The 19,031-nt window shown below is 36.2% G+C and overlaps 1 protein-coding gene across 1 annotated transcript in view; it reads right to left on the bottom strand.

Moving 5' to 3' along the window:
- DNAH7 (dynein axonemal heavy chain 7) overlaps positions 1-19,031 on the bottom strand; it is a 238,249-nt gene that overhangs the window by 84,423 nt on the left and 134,795 nt on the right. Inside the window, exons 42-46 of the mRNA XM_069469091.1 lie at positions 16,541-16,871; positions 14,252-14,598; positions 11,969-12,149; positions 8,856-9,041; positions 3,082-3,245 (exon numbers count right to left, since the gene is read on the bottom strand). Of these exons, the coding sequence (XP_069325192.1) occupies positions 3,082-3,245; positions 8,856-9,041; positions 11,969-12,149; positions 14,252-14,598; positions 16,541-16,871 (1,209 nt within the window). The remainder of the gene's footprint in view (positions 1-3,081; positions 3,246-8,855; positions 9,042-11,968; positions 12,150-14,251; positions 14,599-16,540; positions 16,872-19,031) is intronic.

The raw sequence follows: 19,031 nt of genomic DNA, 5'->3' as shown, positions 1-19,031 counted from the left end.
AAATTCATAAAAACAGACAAGGAAAGGTGTTGTTCTTCTCAGTTATTGTGTGCTACTGAAATAATCCTATATATCTTTCTCCCCATAGAAATGAAATCTTACTTTCTTTAAAAAGCAGAGTTATATGAGATACAGGTTTGATCTACTTACGATGCTGTTAAACAATCCTAATCCTTTACTAGTGAAAATGCTCAGATACAATCCAATTACATTTAATGTTATCACTAACCTTTGAAATTCTAATTAGCCAAGGACCTTAAGGTGTCAATAGCCCCAGAAGTTAATTATGTTTTAACTTGCCCAAATTTTATAGATTCTTCCAGTTTTCCTAAATAATCAACTCCTCACTCAGCTGAGATAACATGTGAAAAGCACTTAGCACAGGATTAGGTTCTCAGTAAGTTCTCAATATTAGGTATTATCATTATCAGGCAAGGATCTCTCTGGGGAATGGAAGTAGGCACTATGCAAGTAAATAAGATACTTATCTGATACTTCAAAATGATATCAACTTAAACCTATTTACTGAAACCTCTCAGGGTAAGATTACCAGATGATACTGAGAAAAGAAACCAAGAATGAAAAATGTTTATATTATTTTCTTCTTAGTTGCTTCCATAACTTTTTGCTAACATTTCAACATTTTTACAAACGAATAGCAAAGATGTAGGGGTTATGACTCATTAACACCATTTTCTACTTCCATCCCTCCCAAAATGTGTGTTGTTTTGAAAATTAATCGCTGAAAGGTTTAGGATCTTAAGAGCAGAAATATTCATCAATGGTTCTATTATTACTGAAGTAAGACTGAATCCAAAAGAAATAGCACATTTATTTGCTAGAAAATAAGATGTGATCTGGCCTCCAATGATGGATATAATGGTTATAGATGTCCTGCTAAGTGGAACAATGGTATATAAATTGCAAATCCAAAAACAATGAAGACATAAAAACAAAAACAAACAACCCATAAAAACAAAACAAAAAAACAGTAAAGACATAATCACCACTAAGGAGGACATAACCAGGTATGTTCACAAGAGCTTAAGAAGAGCCAAAGCTCTTTTCTGAGAGGAAAAAAATAGCAACAACAATAACAAAAGCAGCTAAATTTTGACTACTCTTCAGGCTGAAGTTGATTGGTCCAGCTGGACAAAAGTGAAAGTAAATGTTGTACTTCTAAAATTTCAGAAATCTCCCACATATGTTGATCTCTAAGGTGTACTCTAATGCTAATCAACACAATCTGTCCGCACATGCCACGTATTAAGCAATTCAACAAACTAGTTGCCATCCTGTGCTTGTTAAAAAGCACTTACAAATCTGCTATTTTAACAGCAAGCTAATTCACATATTTATCATATATCTAGATTCTCTGATTTCTCCTTGGATTAATTTAGATTATTGGATCAGAGTATCCTGTACTTAATTTTAGTTCCCCAAAGAAAATCTTTTCTAATCTTTTTCTCTAAATCATCAAAATAATTAAATTTAAGTTTAGTTCCTGAAAAGTGTCTGCCTACATATGATTTACTTGGCTAACAAGTAAGAACTACATGACACAACTTTTCTTTTTTGCCTTAGTTACGAGAAAGCTTTGAACTTAATTCAAAGCCCAACTATAAGGATTAGCTTGTCTCATGTATCTAATAGTAATTATTCCTTTAATTTCCCATAGGTGACCTAATCAGATTTTATCTTTTTTATATTATAATCAAATTGCACATATTTCAAATCCTTGTAGAACAATTTGGAAAATAATGCTAAAGAAATCCATATGTCCAGATAATTTATTGGAGAATAAATGTGTTCACCAGAGTTTTAATGTGTGTGGAATGATTTTCATAACTACTATATACAAAAATTTAAAGAATAATTAGTCTTCACATTTAGTGGTTAATTCTATTTTAAAAGTTTACATATCTCAACCATTTTTACTTTAAAAAGTACCATCATATGAATTACTTTTTCATAGTAAACTAACAACTAATCAAAATAGTCATGTAACAGAACTAACTGAATGTTTCCTGATAGTAAGAGATATCTGTGCAATTTTTAACATGATAAAACCCCAAGAAGACTGGCTTAGCAATAAAAGGCTCATGGTCACATGAACTTGGAAATAGCACAATTGATGACTGTCCTCACACTGTGACAGGCTGAAGTCCTTGGTTTCTGGGAGGTGAGACCTGGAGGATAGGGTGAGGCTGGACAAGCCTCTAGTATTCTCCCAGCCCAGTTTCCATGGGGTTTATCTACTAACCAGGAGATTCTAGGAATAGTCTAAAAAGGCCCGGCCGGGCGCGGTGGCTCACGCCTGTAATCCTAGCACTCTGGGAGGCCGAGGCGGGTGGATCGCTCGAGGTCAGGAGTTCGAGACCAGCCTGAGCAAGAGCGAGACCCCGTCTCTACTAAAAATAGAAAGACATTATATGGACAACTAAAAATCTATATAGAAAAAATTAGCCGGGCATAGTGGCACATGCCTGTAGTCCCAGCTACTCGGGAGGCTGAGGCAGTAGGATCGCTTAAGCCGAGGAGTCTGAGGTTGCTGTGAGCTAAGCTGACGCCACGGCACTCACTCTAGCCTGGGCAACAAAGTGAGACTCTGTCTCAAAAAAAAAAAATAAAAAGGCCCAAATGGCCCAGGACCCAGAAACATATCTATACAATTAAGCCAGTCCTAGTCCCACACCAGGGACTAAGAATTTGGAACACCATCCTACCCAGTTACCACCAACAACCCACTGCTGTATATGTCATTAACTTGTAATAACAAAACCTTGTATTTTATGGAAATGAAAATTTTGGACTTCACTTATAGCAGAGTTTTGCTCTATTCATCAAAAGTTGATAAAAAATTAAGCAAAAGTCATCTGGTTTGCTTGTTTACTACAGTCTCCAATACTCAACTATTATATTAATAGGGGAAAGAAGTAGTCATTCATATTTAATTTAGCTGATTAATTAGGTAAGTATATGTTTTTCAATACTGTAAAAATTTGCTATCTAAAATTGTTAAAAGGTATGCAGATAAATAAATCTAATAAAAATCATTTGGGAGGAAAATATTTTTCTTACATTATGATAATCCCATTATCAATGGAAAATGAGTCAGAAGGTAATCCAGCAATATTCCAAGCTCGAATTATCACAGCTTCTCCCAGGATACCCATAAGAGAATAATCATCTGAACAGGGGATATCTCTTCCTTTGCACAAATTTGTCCACTCCTTGGTTTGGTTCTTTAAAACATACACAGAAAAATACAGAAATGAGGTTACCAAAGGAATACTTTGTAACTCCTCAACTATACTTCATTCAGTGAGTCAATAAACCATTGTGGAAACTCTACCTCAAAAATGATTTGTGTTTATCAGATTTTTTAAAAATAAAATTATAATTTAGGTCAGCTATATATACTCAACATATTCAATGCTGAGATAAAGTCTAGATTGATCACTTAATGAAGTCAGAATTTTGTATCTGGAAAAAAATAATTACCAATTATTATTCTAAAGTAGTTAGGGACCACACCATGGTTTTTTTTTTTCTTTTTTTTAGGCAAAGTCTCGCTCTGTTACCTGGCTACAGTGCCGTGGCGTCAGCCTAGCTCACAGTAACCTCAAACTCCTGGGCTCAAGCAGTCCTCCTGTCTCAGCCTCCCGAGTAGCTGGGACTACAGGCATGTGTTACCATGCCCGGCTAATTTTCTTCTATATATTTTTAGTTGTCCAGCTAATTTCTTTCTATTTTTTTTAGTAGAGACGGGGTCTTGCTCTTGCTCAGGCTGGTCTTGAACTCCTGAGCTCAAATGATCCACCCGCCTTGGCCTCCCGGAGTGCTAGGATTACAGGCGTGAGCCACTGCGCCAGGCCTCCACCATGTTTTTTTTTTTTTTTTTTTTTACACATTTTCTTTATATTACAAATATCCAGCAAATACAATATTATACTAGAAAAGCAAATCCATTTTAAACAAGCAGGGACACAGAAAACATTTTTGTGCCATTTGAAAGGGACTATGGCAGGGCAATTTAGTGCCATCAAGGATCAGGGCACATATTATAGTTTGTGATACCCTACCCGGGGCAGAGTCTGCCCAGGAACCAGGAGGGCACTTACGAGCCATATTCAGAATGTCAATGTCTAAGCTGAGGTTACAGATGAAAGATTTTGGAAATAGTGAAAGACATGACTGGAGAGAAAATAAGTTAGGAACAGGCAAGAGGAAGGTGGTTATGCATGGTGTTGGGACCAGCCTTTGGATTGATGAGGATGCTGTTTGTGCACAGGTGGTGCTGGCTGAGAAGGCATGGTGGGCACTGCCATCTCCCGCAGCTTCCTGCTGAGTAGGCTGGACAGACATTTCTTTAGGTTTGCACAGGAAACACCATGACGCTTTTGGGGGAATTGATGACTTTCACAACATTGATAAAACCAGTTAATATCACATAGAATGCCCCTCAGTTGGATCTGTATGATGTTTCCTCATGATTCAATTCAGGTTATGCACCTTTGGCAGGAATATCACAGAAATGGTACTGTGTTCTTGCCATTGCATCCCATCAGATGATACACAATTTCAAATTGTTCATTTACTGATGATACCAATTTTTATCACCTGATTAAGGTGTTGTCTCCCAGGCTTCTGTCTCATAATTATATGCTCTCATTGTGATTATAGGTTCTTTGGGTGGTGGGACACAACACAAAGACACTCAGACAGATGAAAGGCAGATCTCTTTGTCCTTTACCGCTCCAAAAGAGAGAAGGCTGCCATATAGGGCCACCCAGGGTGTTTTACCAGAGACAGAGTAGCATCAGGCTGGAGCTGTAAGAGCAGTTTATATGTGGTAAGTAAAATGGGGTTAGCTGGCCTTCATAGGCTTTGAGGGGATTGGGTATTTTGAATAATTCTGTGGGTACAAGGAAGAAGGGGCTGTCCCTGAGCATTAGGTATCTGGAGGCCTCTGGAAGCTGCCTATTGTAACCCAGAAGTGTGAGATCCTAATAAATGAAATGCTTGGGGTGAGGGCTTAGCAAACTGCCCACAAAAGGGAATATTGAGTTTTTAGCCATGATTTAAAACAGTTAAGGCAGAAACTGTGAAATACTACATTATAGCTTTTCCACTGTGAAGCTGCTCTTTTTCCCTTTCCCTTTGCAATTAATAAGCTCTTTTGTGGGGAGATACTTTGAAACTATGAAAATGTCTTGGTTTTTGTCAAGCACTCATTTTTTTCCATTTATTAATTTATGTTATTATAGATTCATATTTTATTCATTGAGTTATGTTATTATCACTATTTATTGTGATACTGAAATTGTCCAAAATTTGGCCAGTAGGAATATCTTTAAGCTAAATTCTGTTTCCTTTTAACATGGCCCTGTCATTCTTTGGGCACTTCCTTATTCTTGTTCGAAAAAGATATTTCAGGCTCATCTTTTAGGGATGTCCAAGATAACCAAGGATAATCTTCCTACCTTAAGGTCAGCTAATTAGTAACCTTAATACCATCTGCAAAGTCCTTTCACCATGTAACGTGACATATTCATAGGTATACTCTCTGAGATAGAGGTCATGGGGCCCAACTGCTGCCTAGCACAAGTACTTAGTAAGTATCATCCGACTGTTTTGCTTTGTCTTATTTGGCTACTGGTACCAGGAACAGGAGGTGTGGCTGGGGAGGGAGGGGGCGCAGATAACATTTCCGGTTTGGATTCTGCACACAGTTCCTAGTAGCATGTTTTATTCTGTTTGTTTTCAGGCCGTCGGCTGGCCTGCAGACATTTTAGGGAGGTATGCAAGCTTTTTTCGATCTAGCTTGATGCTGGAGTAGGCACGGTAGCCAATGATAGGTGGAAGAAGAGAAAATGGAAGCAACAGTTGCTGCGGAATGTTCTGTTTAGAGTTGACAGGTACAGTACGTCACCACAAATGAACTCTGGATTAGCAGTTTAAGTGGTCCAAATACACGTCTGTAGGGTGTAGCACCAGAGAATAACTGAAATGAACGTGGGGACTCTGAACAAGCATCTCAAAATACAAGCCGAGGGCTCCGGCTGGTAGTCAGGTGTTGAGATAGAGGGTTGAAGTGGAAAACGGGCCGTTAAGGGTGTCATCTTGCTGAAAATATCCACCACCACAGAAACAGTGCTGACTCTGATTATTGGCAGAGAAAAGGTCACTTAGAATGTTCAAATTAACTCAATTCCAGGGTTTGTATGTCCTTAACAGCATTGTAGGATTCTGTTTGCACAATTGGCATGGGCACTGCAGTTGATGTACTGTGGGCCAGTTACCCTGGGAGAATTGGAGTTTTCTATGTTTTATTTATAAAAAGCACTGGGAACTCCACAAAGGAGTTGACGAATAATTGACAACTACTGAGATTCAAGCTTGGAGGGACGATTCAGCTATTTATTGAGGGCCCTTGATATCCAAAGACTTGAAATCCTTTGCTGTTAAAAAAAAATGACCAAATGTCGTAAGGGCTCCGTCTCAGTTTGGGTTTCCCAGAATCAGACTCTGAGGTGAAGATTCACGTGACGTGATTTACTGAGGAACGGATGCCAGAGGAAGCAGGACAAGAAAGGAGTAGAAGCCAATAAAGGGTGAGGGTGCAACCTCAGTTCTGCAGTCAGTGGCTCCAGGTTGATCCCACAGGTAACCTTGGAGTATAGGTTTCTCCTTGGAGCTGTCCCAACCATAGGAGAGACTCACACTCCCATCAGACATTCATTAAGAGCTGCCCAGGAGGGGAGTAAATTCCTGAACACTTCCAGTCTCTACGCATTGGGTAAAGTGAGTGCTTAGGGAAGTCTGACTAAAAGAGCCACAAGTGCTGGTTCTTGGGCATGAAGGTGCCTGGAAGCGAGGAACAGCTCTGGGAAGAACCTGACGTTGCCACCACAGCCCTTATGCTGAGAAGTGAATGAGAAACCTTTGATGGGGTATAAATTGCCTGCTGTCTTGACCTGCGAGAAACAGATAAAACAGTGGAGATGAAAAAGTAAGACTGAGAGAATGAATTCACAGAAGGAACAGTAACATCAGAGACTGGTTAAAGAAAGTAAAAATCTAGGTTGATCTGGTGAAGCAAGGAAGGGATGAAACTGCCTTTAAGCCTGCCCAAAGATGAGATGGGATGGGATGAAGTGGCTACTTGAATCAAGGGTTCAGACAGTGAATGGAAGTTCACAGAAGGAACTCTGAGTTTTGGTTGTGACTTGTGTCTAATTTGAATGTGGCTTTGCCTCTGTCAGTAAATTTCCAAGGTCTCAGTTCTGGAGTTCAAGGAGCCCCTGAAGGATTTGTGTGATGTTCTGACTTGGCAGCCCCCCATTCTGGTAGGAGCAGGGTGTTGGTAGTAGAATCAGCAAGGTGCAGTCCCTTGCTTGGAATGAGTCTGTCAAGAGGGTTGGGTTGGGAGGAACAGAACTGGGTAGAGCTAGCATACTTTCAGCATGGCACGGCAATGCTAGACAGGAGCCTGTGCAGACACCCAGGGAAATGCTCTGAACCAGCAGAGAAGGGAAAGAGTGCCTGCAGCTACTCTCCATTGTTCCAAGTCAGTGTGGGAGAGTGGAGAGAGTGCTAAATTAGGATGCAGGTGGCCACAGGTCTCACTCCTGCTCTGTCATTAACCAGCTGTGTGGCTTTGAGCAATTCTCCTAAACTTTATAAGCTTCAGTTTCTGAAATTATGAAGCAAACAAATCTATCACTAAATAATGTTATGTCAAATGTTAACTATTTGAGCTATAAGTTGTTAATTCCATAACCTTAGACAAGTCATCCAAAGATGAAAATGAACAAAGCTAAGAAGAATATGAGGTCATGCACCAGGACAAAGGCCACTAAAGCACAAAGGTAGTACTAAAGACAGAAGCACCATCTATGTGAGGATTTTAAATGTTTGGTTAAAAAAACAACAATCAAACAAACCATAACAATGGCACCAAGGATCAACCCTGCTTAGGAGAAAGTCCGGAAATTAAGTGAGGCTCAGTTGAGACCATGTGCAAGCAGATGCTTGGTAAAACTAGAAAGCTGTACATAAAGGTGAATCATCATGTACTCTTTCTCTCCTTGTTTGACACCAAAAACTATTGCCAAATGTTCTGAATTTCTCCCTTCTCTTTATTCTCATTATCTTCTCCCCATTTTTTCTTTTAGGTTTTAAAATTTTTCTAAATCTTTCATCCTGCTTTGAGAGAGCCACGTTCTGGGTTGGATTCCAGTTCAATTGTTCTGAAGAGAGCTGAAAAGTGTTCTGGGTCTCATTACGTATGGAACTGAAAAGTGGGAGAGAAAAGCAGGAAGAAGAATTAGGATTAACTCCTAGGATCAGGAGTTGGGCCAGGGAGAAGAAAGAGGCAGAAGGAGCAAAAGGGAACTCTGGATTTGTTTTCTAAGGAATGAAGCCACTTATCAATAAATACGGTTTTAGGCAGGCTCACCTTTTGCTCCCTTGAAGGTTCGGTCTCTGAAGTGATTTGAAATGACTTACTGAGACTGATAGGGAGTAGTTGAGCAGGAACACACACAGCCCTGATACCTTTCTGCAGTACTTGTTTAGGAACTGAAATTTTATCATTATAGTCTACCATTTTCAGATTACATTTTAAAGTAGCTTTCTTGTTTCTGAAACAATTAGATTTTAGAACAGTACTTTATGTAACATCTTTTGGCTACCATGTTAATTTATAGAATAAGTAAAATACACAATTAGAGATCATGTAAAATATTTTGTTTCTTATACTTACCAAAAAACTGAAACCTAAAAACCCTCAGGTTAATACTGGTTGTGATGAGAGGAAGGTCAGGAAGTGATGAAAGAGTTTCTCTTACCTGTCTATAGTTAGATGTAAAGGCTCCCAGGTAAGCGACAATTCCTGCGGAAACCAGGATATCCCCTGTCAGGTTGATGTACAGCTGCCCCAGCTCCAGAGCTGTCTGGCTCCATCGGGTTTTCTCACCTCCAAGGCCTCCAATCAACTGCTCAGCTCGTTCTAGTTTTTTGCTGCACAGGTCAACCTCAAATATAAAAGGAAGCTTTTATCAACATTTACAAATAGAATAACTTTAAAATTCTGTAAGATTTTACCCTCAGAGATAAATTATTTTTTTAATTGCAAACTTCTGCCTGGAATTCTTTTTAATTATCTAAAAAATATGATGTATCTCACTATGATATTTTAGAAGTTTTTCATATAAATTATCTACTTTAATAAAATTTAGGAAATTCGTAATGATTATTTAGCATATAATGCAAAGAATAGCACTAGTTAAGGAAATGATCTGTGGTACAAGACATTGAGAGCTAATTAAGTATTAAAGGACATTCTCCTGCAAATATGGATGTTTTCTCTCCATTTAAAATAATCTTGACACATTTTATTTTCGATATTCTACAAACACCTTCCTCTCATTTAACTTATGGTTGATTTAATGCTAAAAATGTTTAAAAGTTTCAATAATTTATGCTTATTTACAAAGAACAATTTTCAGGTTGTTAAATTGTGTCAATCTATTCAGACACTTGCATTTAAGCTTAAATTAGCAAATCAATCAATAGCTGAGAGCATGCTTTGTGCATAAGACTGTCAACCAAATATGATTATACATAACTAAGCAAGGTGATAAAAAAAAAAGAGGGAGGAGGATAATTATGAAGGTGGCAAACCTGGTGAGAAAAGCAATTTCAATTCATGCAACAGGAATATTCCAGCAGAATACCTGAATTATTTTGATTTAATTTTTAAGTGACTTAACATCATAACTCTTGGAGGAAGACAAGCTTAAATAAGGCTTATCTCGCAGTTCAAAAATAACTTATATGAAAAGAATTCAATAATTAATGAAAGCAAAGGCATTTAGATTATTTTGGTCTAAGAATTTGGCCTATGCTTTTTCCTAATGCTATTAACATTTATATTAAATAAATGCTTTTAGATTAAAAGATATAAAATACTATGTAAGTTTATCTAAAGATAGGTTTGAAAAGAGCAAAAGGTATGAAATTGCTAATTTTTTTTTTTTTTTTTTGAGACAAGGTCTGTCTCAAAAAGGTCTCAAGGTCTCTCACTCTGTTGTCTAGGCTGGAGTGCAGTGGCACAATCACAGGTCACTACAACCTCCAACTCCCAGGCTCAAGGATCCTCCTGCCTAGGCCTCCACGTAGCTAGTACTACAAGTGCATACCACTATGCCCGGCTAATTTTTTAATTTTTTTTAGAGATGGGATCTCACTATTTTGCCCAGGCTGCTCTCAAATTCTTTAAGCGATCCTCCTGCCTTGGTCTCCCAAAATGTTGGGACTATGGGTGTGAGCCACAGTGCCCAGCTGTAACTGGTAATATTTTTGATATTTCCTAAATCAAATTTTTTTCTCTTTTAATTTTCTCTCTTTAAATAACTTCTGTCTTCCCAGTTTCTTTCCTCACCTATTCTTCTTTCAACAGTGTTTATTATAAACCAAATTGGGTCTTGGACTATGATAAAGTTGCCATCAGAAGCTACTAAGTAAAAATATTTTAGCTAAAATTTTCCCTCCAAAAGCAGATTTTTAGTACATATAAATACATGTTCATTTTACATTACCCTAAGTTTCCAACATTTTATTGTGAAAAATAAATAAAATTTCAAACCTATAGCAGAACTGAAAAAAGTTTACAGTGAGCAACTGCACATCCACTTATTGGTTATATTACTTAAACTAAAACTGATCATTTGAAACTCGTGCCATAATAGGTCACATTTTTAAAGATTAGGACAATGTCTTGTATTTGTAAAAATATAGAATCCAGGATAGATCCTATAGAAAGAGGCAATCTAGTACCATAGAAAGAGTGCAGCCATTAGAGTCAGACTGCCTGAGTTCAAGTCTTAGACTTAATGCTTAGAAGCTGGGTTACCATGGACAAGTTGCTAAACTTTTCTGTGCTTTAGTTTCAGAATGGTACAAAATGATTACCTTCTTCAAATGGTTGTTGTGAGAATAAAAGAGATAATACATAATGCTCTTAGAACAACAGGGCCTTATATATAATAAGCTCTCAATAAATGGTTACTGTTATAAAATATTTTCACTTTTTTTCTGGAACATAATCAGACTTCAGTTAATTTTTTTTTTCTTGTTTTGTTTTCTGAGACAGGGTCTTGCTCTGTCACCCCAGCTACAGTGGAGGGGCATCATCATAGCTCACTGCAGCCTCCAACTCCTGGGCTCTAGTTATCCTCCTGCCTCAGCCTCCCAAGTAGCTGGGATTACAGGTGTGCACCACCACACCTGGTTAATTTTTTAATTTTTTGTAGAGATGGGGTCTTGTTCTTGCGCAGGGTGGTCTCAAACTCCTGACATCAAGCAATCCTCCCACAGTGCTAGGAATACTGGCCTGAGCCACTGTGCCAGCCCAGCAGTTAATTTTTGGAAATGATATCATGAAATAAGTTAGAGCAATGTTTTTAGCTTTAAAAACATTTTAGTGGATACTGCATAGTTCTGGGTTTTGAGTTCTAATGTCAGCTCTGCCATTAACTATTATAGAACATAGGTCACTCAGCACTTTGGTTCTCAATTTCCTTATTTACAAGATGAAATATGATTTAAATAATCTAGCTCAATATTCTAGTAATCTTAGGCATAGACTGGCGATTTTTTTCTTTTTGAAAGGGCCAGAAATATTTTAGGCTTTGTGAGTCAAGAGGCAAAACTAAGAATATTATGTATTACGTAGGTACTTATATAGCCATTTAATATGTAATCATTTAAAAATGTCAAAACCATTATTAGCTTATAAGCCATACAAAAACAGGCAATAGTCAGATTTGGCCTGTGGGCCATAGTTTGCCAACCCCTGACGGTGAAGAAAACAGGACTGGTAAGTTACATGCTAGTATAAATGTCATTCTTATTTACAATAATTCAGAGTTTGCTTATCTTTGTCTATATCAGCACTTACCTGGTTTTCCAAGTCAGCCTTCTTTTGTTTGTTTAATTCAAGTGTGTCTTGAAGCTTGGCCAGTTTGTCCTGAACTTCTCGAAGGGCTTTCTGCTTCTTTCTAAGACCATCCATGGCAATTTTAAGCTCCCCTTCAGCTGCAGCCAGTTTTATCTTTTTGGGAGCTACTATTTTTGCCACTCTGAAAAAAGTAAAATTGGAAAATTAAATATCTATTTAACATTCTAATGCATTTTCTACCACTGAATTTACATTTCTAACATCCTTACTACGACTCAAAATACTTTATACAAAAATCTGTACTGATTTATGTATTCCATATTTCATCTAAGAATCAGCCAAACTTGATCCCAGACATAAGAAATGACTATTAAAATAGATATCAAATATACATAATGTTTTCAAATAAATATATTTTTACCCAAATTAACATATTGCCAGTGTGAATTTTGGTGACTTCATAAAAGGAGACTAGAATATCTGTGTAGAATATCACAATGTTAGCAGAAACAAGCCCAATTGGCTAGAGCTTAATTTTGATGAGGAGAAAGTGAGGTATTTTATCTTTGTTGTTTTACTTTTTTTTTAAAACCCTAGAATACACTTTCAACGAAAACCAGTTATCTTATACATATGTAGGTAGTAACAAAAGAGATTATACAGGAAAAAGGATGGATCTAAATACTCTTCTTAGTATCTGGAAAATAGAGTCAGTCATGTTATCTTTCTAATTAAAGATAAAACATTAAATTTATCATTAACATAATAGATCATGGTCTGAAACATACATAGCATTACTATATATGTATAATGATTAAAATTGGGTATGAGTTTAAAAGACATCCTGTTAACAGTTGCTTTTTGAAAAAATAATAATTATTACTCTGTGCATGATATATCTGGTTCTCATACAATCCTTAATAAAGGCTCCTCATTCACAAGAATACATATTGTGGTGGTGGTTTTCAAAGTGCAGTCAAAGTACCCCTGGGGATCCTGAAGACATGTACCCCTTCGAGGAATTCCTGAGGTCCTCCCTTGATCTGTGTGAGGCTGGACTTTCTTTATGTACTTCAATCAAAACAACATATTGTAACAGGTTGAATGAGGAAGCACATTTGGGAGTCTAGTTGTCTTATATTAAACTATATATTAAAGAGATTTGAAAACATATAATAAAATACCACTCCTTTCATCATTGCTTTTTACTCTTTTTTTTCAGAAAAAAATGTGGATTTCTAAAACCTAAGTTATTTATATTAACATGTAATGTTTGTATTGCTATTCATTTTTTATTTTTTATTTTTTTTATTTTTTGAGACAGAGTCTCACTCTGTTGCCTGAGCTATAGTGAGTGCCGTGGCGTCAGCCTAGCTCACAGCAACTTCAAACTCCTGAGCTTAAGTGATCCTCCTGCCTCAGCCTCCGGAGTAGCTGGGACTACAGGCATGCACCACCATGCCCGGCTAATTTTTTCTATATATATTTTTAGTTAGCCAGATAATTTCTTTCTATTTTTAGTAGAGACAGGGTCTCACTCTTGCTCAGGCTGGTTTCAAACTCCTGACCTGGAGTGATCCACCCACCTCGGCCTCCCAAAGTGCTAGAATTACAGGCATGAGCCACTGCACCCGGCCTGTATTGCTATTTTAATTGAATTTAAAAATTTCTCCATTTTAATTTCTAATATGGTAAATAAACAAAAGCCCTTTAGGTTTTTTAGTAATTTTTAAGAGTATAAAGAGTGCGCCAGGTGTGGTTGCTCATGCTGATAATCCCAGCACCTTGGGAGGCTGAGGCAGGAGGATCGCTTGAGGCCAGGAGTTCAAGACGAGCCTGTAGGACCTTACTTTGCTGACATAGTAAGACCACGTCTCTATAAAAATTTGAAAAATTAGCCAGGCAGGGTGGCATGTACCCATAAACCTGGCTACTCAGGAGGCTAAGGTAGGGGGATTTCTGAGCCCAGGAGTTTGAGGCTGCAGTGAGCTATGACTGGGCCACTGCACTCCAGCCTGAGCAACAGAGAGAGAGAGACCCCATCTCTTAAAAAAATGAAACCAAGCAAAAAGAAAAGGGTTCTGGAGTCCAAAAAGTTTAAGAACCACTGTGTTATACTATTTAGTTGGTATAATCTCACCTCCAGTAAATATGTAAACACAATGCAGATTCAGACATGATTTTCCAAGGAGCCTCTCACTTATATAGCTTTTCAGTTTCATACTAACTGACCAAATGTGAAAAGAAAACATACCAGTTAGGTTTCTTTTTATCAGGACTTACTTATCATATGAATCCATTGCTATGACCCATTTGCATAAACCTTCGGCTGCTGTAGAAGCATTTCTGATCTTTTCTGGAACAAAATCTGGATTTGGAATATAATTTTTTCTTATGATATTCATATAAGCTGGAGGAATATTGTCCTTGTCATATTCATGGAGTGACTGTAGAAACCTAATGTCACCAAGAAGTCTCTTAGCTGGGCCCCAGAAATCCTCAATTTTTTTTCCTGAACCTGTTGGGTCAGGAATTTTGTCAGCTTTGATGCCTTTCAAGATGCAGACAGCTTCCATGACGAGCTTGACACCAGCAGGAGGACTCTTCATGGATTTTACCACTGTAATATCCTTGAAATAACAACATGTTAATTATCTTAAAGAGATATTTGTTTATGCATTAATTTTAATTGGTGTGTCAAAAAGTACAGAGAATTTTGTCCCAAAGGAAAAGTTAAAAACAAAAGAAGAATAGAAAGATAGCCTATGCGAGATACTTACAACCTGAAGTCTACTTCAGAAACACATAAAAAGAGATTTGAATATCACAAAGGAGTTTTGTAGCTTCTTAAAAATTATAAAAGTAATAGATATCTATTACAAACTAGAGAAATTATACATATGAAGGTCTCCTATAATCCTACTATATATAGTTTACATAAACATTTCTGTCTATATTCTTCTATTTTTTTTTCTATGTGAATATGCTACAAATCAGTGTATAGGCTACATTTTAATCAATGGAATCACAGTATACGTATCATAACATGCTGTTTTAAAACTTGCTCTATTTCATTAACAATATATAGTGAACACCCTTCCATGCTAGTAAACATTTATGTTATTTTTAATGGCTGCATAGCATTCCCATGTACAGATATTTACCATAATTCTAATACTTTGTCTATGGGATTTTTTCCTCTATTTTTTACTATTACAATTACCATGTTGAATTAACAGCTTTATACTTTTTATTTTTAAAGCTTTTCATACATACTGACAAACTGCTCTCTAGAAAGGCTGCCTGTTTCACTAGATACACCCTTAGCAGAACTGGTAGGCATTCTGGTAGGCAAAAGAAATCTTATTGTAATCTATATTTCTTTAAGTATAAGTAAAGTAGGATATATTTGCATATGCTTATTGACTATTTATATTTTCTTTTTGCGAGTTACCTATTCATAACATTTACTATCCTATTTTAGAGCTAAATTTTTTTCTTATTGACTTATAAGAGTTTTTAACACAGAGGCATATTAATCCTTTGTTTGCTATGTGTTTCAAATATTTTCTCCAGTGTTTCTAAAGTTATGTCCAGGGTGTTATGTCAAACAAAATGTGTTGATTTTTAGGTACTAAAATGTATTACTTTTAAAAAATGTTTGTTACTCGTGAAAAATACAAAAAAGTATCCAGCACATATATATTACAAACAATTTTGCTTAGCGAGTTTTTTTTCCTTATTTCTCTCATGCCTAGGTAATCCTATGTGCTACTCCATTTCAAGATTACAAGCATCTGACCTACACTTTCTACTATTTGATAATAATATAGCTATTTATATTTAAATTTCAGTCTGAAATCTATTTTGGAGTAAGGTGTGAAGAAAGGATCTTACACTCTTCTTTTCTATTACACACAAAAATTTAGCCAAGATTTCCTGCACTATTTATTTTAAAACTCCACCTTTATCTTTCTAAATTGAAATATTCCCCTTTCACATCTTAATTTTTAATATATGTCATCAAATCTAAGATATGCTATTATAAAATAAATCACTATAAAACACATTATTTTATGTATTCTTCCCACCAAATCCACAAACAAACATTGACACAATACTTTATCACATCTATTACAAATACACTGGATATAAGGGAAGGTGCCTCCTCTATCAAAATGAATGATGGACCTCTAAAATTAGCCACCTTGGGAAGTTGATTCCAATTACAAACGTGCCTAAATACGAAAAAGGTGCACCTTAGAATCAAAACATATACTTGGGTCTTATGCATCTGTCAGTTACTGTAGTGCAAAGTTGTGTAAAGTTCTCAAAAAAACTGTCACTTTGGGGTAGGTTATAACATTAGGCAGCTTTCTTCCTTTTCAAAAGTGTCTTTGTCACGCACATGCATTTCTTTTTCAGGTGAACTAGGGAATTCTTTTGCGAATTTTCAAATGATTTCAGTTTCATTAAATTTGGAGAGACAAACTAGACTGTAGCACACAACGCTAAGTACTGACTTGAGCTATGATGACACGTCTTCTAGAAAGCACATGGCTAAGCTCTTACCTGTGCAGTTAGTGTATCAAGTGCGGATAGTGCTGACTCTAATATTGGCAAGGCCTCTGCCAAGTCAGCATCACATTCGTCTTTGATGGCTTTGGAAGCCATAGCTTGGTCATTTGCTATAGTTTCGTCAGCTTTCACTATTTTTTCAGTTTTGGCAACTTCGACAGACTCCTTCTCGATAATTATCATCATTTCATCCACCTCTTTGCTAGCAACTTTTAACTGAGGATGCAGTGCCTCCAACTCAGTTTGCATCGTGGCTACTTGAGATGAAGCAGAATCTAGTTTATTCAAACCCACTTCGTACCTCTTTTTCATTTTCATGACTTCACTGAAAGCAAACAGACAAACCAAGGTTGGTCATGAGGATCTGTATCCTACATTAAGGAAAAAAATTAAGTGTTCTTAAGCTTTTCAGGTCTTTTTGAAGGCATAACTAGAAAGGTGGTATAAAATATTTTCACATAAAATAACAATTTGTAAAAAAAAAAAGAATTCTAGTACATTGGATTGTGCACAATTAAGACAGAATGTCAATCATTTTTGTGTTTTCAGTACCTATAAATTATCTAGGAATGTAACAGAAATTCAAAACAATAAATACACTGGATATAAGGGAATGAACCTCCTGTATCAAAATGAATGATGGACTTCTAAAATTAGCCACCTTGGTAAGTTGATTCTAATAACAGTATCATTCCTAAAAACCTTTTTATGATCACTTATTTTAAACAAACTTCAGGGCCCAAAATATATTATTTTGGATATTGCCAAAGGTGAAAAGTGATTTTAAGATGTATTATGCATCTTGAAATAGGAATTTTGTTTATTAAGGCAAAAGTGATGAATAGAATAGATAATAAAGCTCAAGACCCTTTTCGTTGCAAAATGATTATAAAGTAATAATAACAGATTAGAAATAATATAATATTTTAGCATACTTAAAAATTTAGTATTTTAATGTACTTTAAAATTTTTGTCTGCATTCATACATGCTTTCTATACAGAGAAAACTTTTCTTCTTTATAGTTTGTTTCATTTAAAAATACCTGATATACCATAATGCCCCAAAGTAAAAGATAATACATTTTAGAAATCTACTTCAAAAAATAGGCTGGAGTAGGTAACTAGCTTGAGCTGGAAAAGGTAACGAAGAGAACATTGAAAGGATTGTCACAGAAAAAAAAATTCAGATATGAGAGCATGCCACATTTTTGTGACATGTTGAATTCCTTCTGAGTGAGCAAAATATTTGACAGTAATGGGAACTGAAGGGACTTGACATACAATACGGTATTATCTGTGAGTTTGGCTTCAGTTGAAACCTTGTGCAGCAAGCACAGGAAAGGTCTAATTCCTGCCAGCCTAAGACAGCTTCAATACTGGGGCTCATCCCATGTGACGCTTTGTTAGCTTAACCACTGATTTCCTGGCAGGAGACCTGAAAACTTGCTTCTAGCTTACCACCTGGCTATGAAGAGATCTGAAGGCTTTAGCTATTAAGGGAAAAATAATCACAGGGTAGGAATTCTAGTTGAGGTAAGGGAGAAATTTAAAAAAAAAATTTTTTTTTAGTTTGCAAGAAATTCTGAAAGGAAAATATTTATAGAGGAAAATTTGAAAGGCCAATAAGAATATTTGAAAATGCCTAAGAGACTATGATGCTTTCAATCTATAAATTTGAATTTATAGCCTTAGAACTGATAAACTATAAGTTTTAATTCTTTCTATAAGTTTGGATCTCATTTTTATAACCTTTCTTTTTGTTAGGGTGGCCTTAAACATGGTGAGCACATAATCAAACAAAATACCCAAAATTTAGTCAGAATCTCCAAGAGCTATTGATCCTCTTAGTTAGAAAAATAATGGGGAAAATAAAGCAAGATTCCATTAAGTTAAACACCGTAAGCTCTATATAGAAAGAAATTATCTTGAGAGCCAAAGAAATAATGAAATCTAGCCAAGTTATGTAAGAAGGCTTGGGTGGAGCTGCAGATTTCATTAGGTAGATGGAAAAATTACTAATAGCATGATTCAAACACAGGGCCGTAGACCATGGTGACTAGGACAGTCCAGCTTGAGAGAGCATAGCAATGGTCAATATCAATATGAATGAGGAGTTTCATGCCTATATCCAGATAGCACATTGCCCAATATAAGAAATGGTGCTTGAAAATGCTTGAGATAGTGGGTTAGTCACCGCAAGATTCAGAATTATATACAAAAATCAAACTCAGTACTAACATTTTTATGTTATCTGTACACATTTGGTGTGTTAAGTATATTTTTAATATTTAAAAGAATTTGGGCTGTTAAATTCATGTACCAGGCTTGAACTTCCAATAAAAATAAATCATGTAATTAAGCAATAGATTTAGATTTGTGTTCTTAAGTAAAAATCTCATTAACTTTATAGATAATATTCAAACATTTAGAAGAATTAAAGACTCACCATATGGATAAGTTTAACTTTCTGGATTTATAAATTATT

This window comes from Eulemur rufifrons, chromosome 1, assembly GCF_041146395.1.
Source record: "Eulemur rufifrons isolate Redbay chromosome 1, OSU_ERuf_1, whole genome shotgun sequence".
Lineage (NCBI taxonomy): Eukaryota > Metazoa > Chordata > Mammalia > Primates > Lemuridae > Eulemur > Eulemur rufifrons.
Note: the sequence above shows the minus strand (reverse complement) of the source record. Positions and strands in the feature narration are given on the sequence as shown.